At 32.8% G+C, this 3829-nt stretch overlaps 1 protein-coding gene across 1 annotated transcript; it reads right to left on the bottom strand.

The window, feature by feature from the left end:
- Positions 1-285: 285 nt before the first annotated feature.
- LOC132619163 (putative cyclin-D6-1) lies at positions 286-3591 on the bottom strand. The gene is made up of 5 exons (XM_060334114.1): positions 3131-3591; positions 2953-3048; positions 2675-2876; positions 2344-2474; positions 286-1278 (listed from the first exon to the last, which is right to left on the bottom strand). Exons 1-5 carry the CDS (start codon positions 3389-3391, stop codon positions 1048-1050), a joined length of 921 nt encoding a protein of 306 aa, XP_060190097.1. The 5' UTR covers positions 3392-3591; the 3' UTR covers positions 286-1047.
- Positions 3592-3829: the final 238 nt, after the last annotated feature.

Here is a 3829-nt window from a genome sequence, read left to right as displayed (position 1 = left end):
TATTTCTGGGATAGTGAAATCCCCAAATCTCTATTCCCTCGGCCTCAAAATATTTATCGCATTTTTCATTTATATGCCCCTTTAAAAAGCATTTACAAGAGTAACATTTTTACTATTTTACCCTCTTAACATATTTCATGTAATCTCTCTTCAATAAATATCTACTCATTAATGGTGAGAATCTCTTAAATGTGTTACTAATTAATACAAGGGTAAAATAAAAAAAAGTTACTTGATTTGTCTTAATTAAATAAAACGACAAATATTTTTAATAAGAACAACAAATATTTTGAGACGGAAGGAGTAATATTTATCGGGACCATTACCTTCGCTTCTTCTCCAAAGCCCAAAGATTCACACTTAAAAGTAACAAAATAATTTATTCTACAAATTCTTTTTTTGTAAATAAGAAAAAATCATGAAACAAAGCCATTAATAAAATAGGTAAAATGTCAAGCTAGAATGGCATTACAATACAGTTTATTCTCTAATTTGCAACCAAATAAGAGCCCCATCACCAACATGAAACAACTTTAAAAAGTTGAACAAATTAACATCCCTCGTTCTCTTTGTTTCTTTTTTCTCTTCCCAATAAAACAAAAGGAAATAAAACTCATTTTCATTATTCTCTGATCTCTTTTCGCTTCTTCTTATTCTTTTTCTTTTTCAAGTCTTTTTGCCTTTTTTCCACATTCATACAAAGCAAAGTCACCAACCAAACAAACCATTCCCAACCCACAATATCTCCTCCTTCTTTTGGTTCCTTTTTTTTTTTTCTCCTCAACTACCCCTTTAATAAGAGTACTATTTCATTTTTAGTTTTTTGATGCAAAAAAGCTAAGCTAGTGTAACTCTCCAATGGGCCACATATAGGTATACATACTAGTTGGCTTGTTAAGCTTTTTCGCCTGATGCTATCTTTTTAACTCTTGCAGTGGTCACCACTACACTGCTTCGTTTTCATCAAAATACGTTTCAGATTGATAGCTTGATATCTCTATCAAACATCAATATCAACGCTGTGTAGAAAGCTGAATTTAACTGTTGTCATTCAATAGTAGTAGTAATAATCTTTCGACGTTTGAAGTTGTTCTCTTGCCTGGCATTGCTATTTGCATTAAGTATAGTATTATCTTCAATTGGCTCGTTATCTGAACTCCAACTGTGCAGGTCAAGCACGTTGACTGGCGTGCTCGTGCTTGATGCTATGCCTAGTACTGACTCATATCCCTCCTTTGCTATCTCTTGCATCACATTATAGCAACTTAACAAATCATCCTGCACAAATATTATACATGCATGTTATGGAAATTGAGTTATGTACATTGTCGATGTAAAGATTTTTTTTCACCGTGTTAACAATTAATGCATAGAGATTTATTATTTGTAATTATCTTATAAGTGATCTAATTTTGTTGATATTTTCTACACTACTAAAAAGAATGACTTTTTGGTAGAATTATCATACGAAGTTTGCTCGTCGAAAAGTTTGTCTATCAAAAATACAAATTTCCGACGAATTGTCGATGGAAACGTCCATCAGAAATTTCCCTTTTTAGACACGCCCGTCGTAAATTCCCCCTTTTTCCAGTAATGTTATACCGTTATTGTTAAGTTTACACTGTTCAGCACTAACAATGTAAATAAAATTTACTCTATCATATCCCTAATAAGTTGATTCAAAGTAACTTTATGTAGTAAACATACATAGATTAGTAACCTGTAAAAGAATATAAAACGTGACTTAATTTACTATCAGTAGAAATACACTGATAGTTAGTTTAAGTTATAGTACTAGTTAAATCTTTGGGAATAAGTGCAATTGCATATTATAGTTACTACATTGTCTAGCTATACTAGGTGCAACATATTACAGCTAGTCCGGTCCATTTATGTGTTAGGAGTATTAACTTTAATGTAATTCACTTTCATTATTCTTAGAATAAATTATTGTATAGAACTTGGTTACCCCAACTAAAATTCCGTTGTCCGTTGTAGCTATATAAACTAGAGTAAAATCCTTAATTTGACCCATAAAGTGTGGAAGCTCTGCCGCTGGTGTTAAAAACAACTATTTATGAACCGCATTCATTAAATTTATTAATTAGATAATCATAACGTTCATTATTTATAATTTATCAACATATAGTTATCCTGTACTATGCACTATGCTTATTACACTTGTCTTAGGTAGAAAAAGATCGTGAACATTATTGACTTTTTTTTTCCTTTTTGAAAAGAACAAAATGAATGGAATGAATGTGCTTAATAAAGAAATAAAAAAACTACAAACCAGCTAAAAAGAAAAAAATAAAAACGAAATTGAGCAAGAATATGACTTACCTTATGTACATATGAACAGTTTAGGATAGCAGATTTATAGCATGGGAATTGTAATGGGAAAAGCTCGTGAGAAGCAGAGAGAAGAGCTGAAGCTGAGATTATTGATGGCTTGAACTGCAAAATCTTGATCTCTAAAATGAAAAAACAAAAGAAGATTAATGAGATATTTAAAGTGATAATGAGCTTAAGTAATATACACCAATTTGTAAACGATTTTTACACTATCAAATATCTTTACATATCCTTTAATTTGGATGGTCTGATGGTGTAAAAATTGTTTACATTGATGGTGTATTCTGGCTAATTAGTCATTTGGGACGAATTAACTTACCATTTTGAGCTGAGAATATAATCTCAGTGGCTCTACCTTTGAGTGCTTGTTGTAACGGCAGATCTTTGAATTTGAACAAAGATATGAAGAAATTAATGAAAGCGAAAGGAGTGATTGAGCGCATTCTCCATTTTAGGCCCCCAAGAATCAAAAACTCCATTCGCTTTATCGTCTCTGTATCAAATATTATACCACCATCTTGCTGTAGCAAATGTGTAACATTAAGCAATTGTATTTGATAATTGGTAGTTTCAACTAGCATTAGAAGAATAAAGTACCTGAATGCCAGGAACAGAGTACTCTGTTTTGCTCATCTTCAATGCTAATGAAACACAAGAAACAGCAATCAGCCTCAAGATCCATGGCTTCCCTTCCTACATTACCAAAACCTAATCATAATTATACAAATTCTGTTATTTTTTTTCCATGTTAATAAAAAGTTGAATGTTATTTTACCGATAGTGAATGGAAGTAGAGGAAGCGGTCGAGATAATTAATGGCAAGATATGAGAGAAATGGATCAAAGGGATGAGAAATTTGTAAGATTATAGAAATGGTTGTTTCACGAATGGTGATGCGAAAATCCGAGTTTTCGAGTTTTTGATGGTAAGGTTCAGATGGCATATGATCAGTTTCAATGTTGAAAAGAGTAGAAATAGTGTCTGCATGAGTAGGGTCATGGCTAAATGGCAATGGATTTTCAAGGTCAAAGTCCATTGCTATGGTTCTTGATGAAGCTCTTTGTTTTAGCTTTTGGTTAGAGAGTGGGCAGGAATTGGTATAAAGTGAGAGAATAGGAAACACATTGTTAAATGAAAGAGGGAAATAAATTGAATGGCTTTTGGGGTTGGGGGTGGAGAGGAGTTAATGATAAGAAAAAAGGGTGAGAGAGTTGTGTCTCATTCTTTAAAAGATTTCGTAGGGAGACTTCAACTTCACTCGCTGGTCTTGTCTTTTCCCCTTTTTGCATTTTTTATTATCGTGGTGAAAGGAATCATGGCGTAATTGGTAAAATTATTGTAATGTTATCAGGAGGTCACGAGTTCGAGCCGCTGAAATAGTTTTTTGCAGAATGCAGGGTAAGGTTGGTTGCGTACAATAGAGAATAGAAGGTTGGTTGCGTACAATAGAGAATAGACCCTTGAGGTTCGGCCC

The sequence above is a fragment of the Lycium barbarum genome, chromosome 11 (genome assembly GCF_019175385.1).
Source record: "Lycium barbarum isolate Lr01 chromosome 11, ASM1917538v2, whole genome shotgun sequence".
Lineage (NCBI taxonomy): Eukaryota > Viridiplantae > Streptophyta > Magnoliopsida > Solanales > Solanaceae > Lycium > Lycium barbarum.
This window is presented reverse-complemented; position numbering and strand designations above follow the sequence as displayed.

Excerpts from the sequence above, each read along its gene's own strand:
- LOC132619163 (XM_060334114.1), bottom strand. The coding sequence starts at position 3,391 with ATGGACTTTGACCTTGAAAATCCATTGCCATTTAGCCATGACCCTACT. Across the intron at positions 2,877-2,952 it reads ACTCTGTTCCTGGCATTCAG|CAAGATGGTGGTATAATATT; the intron begins GTACTTTATTCT and ends CATTTGCTACAG. Across the intron at positions 2,475-2,674 it reads TATATTCTCAGCTCAAAATG|AGATCAAGATTTTGCAGTTC; the intron begins GTAAGTTAATTC and ends TTTTCATTTTAG.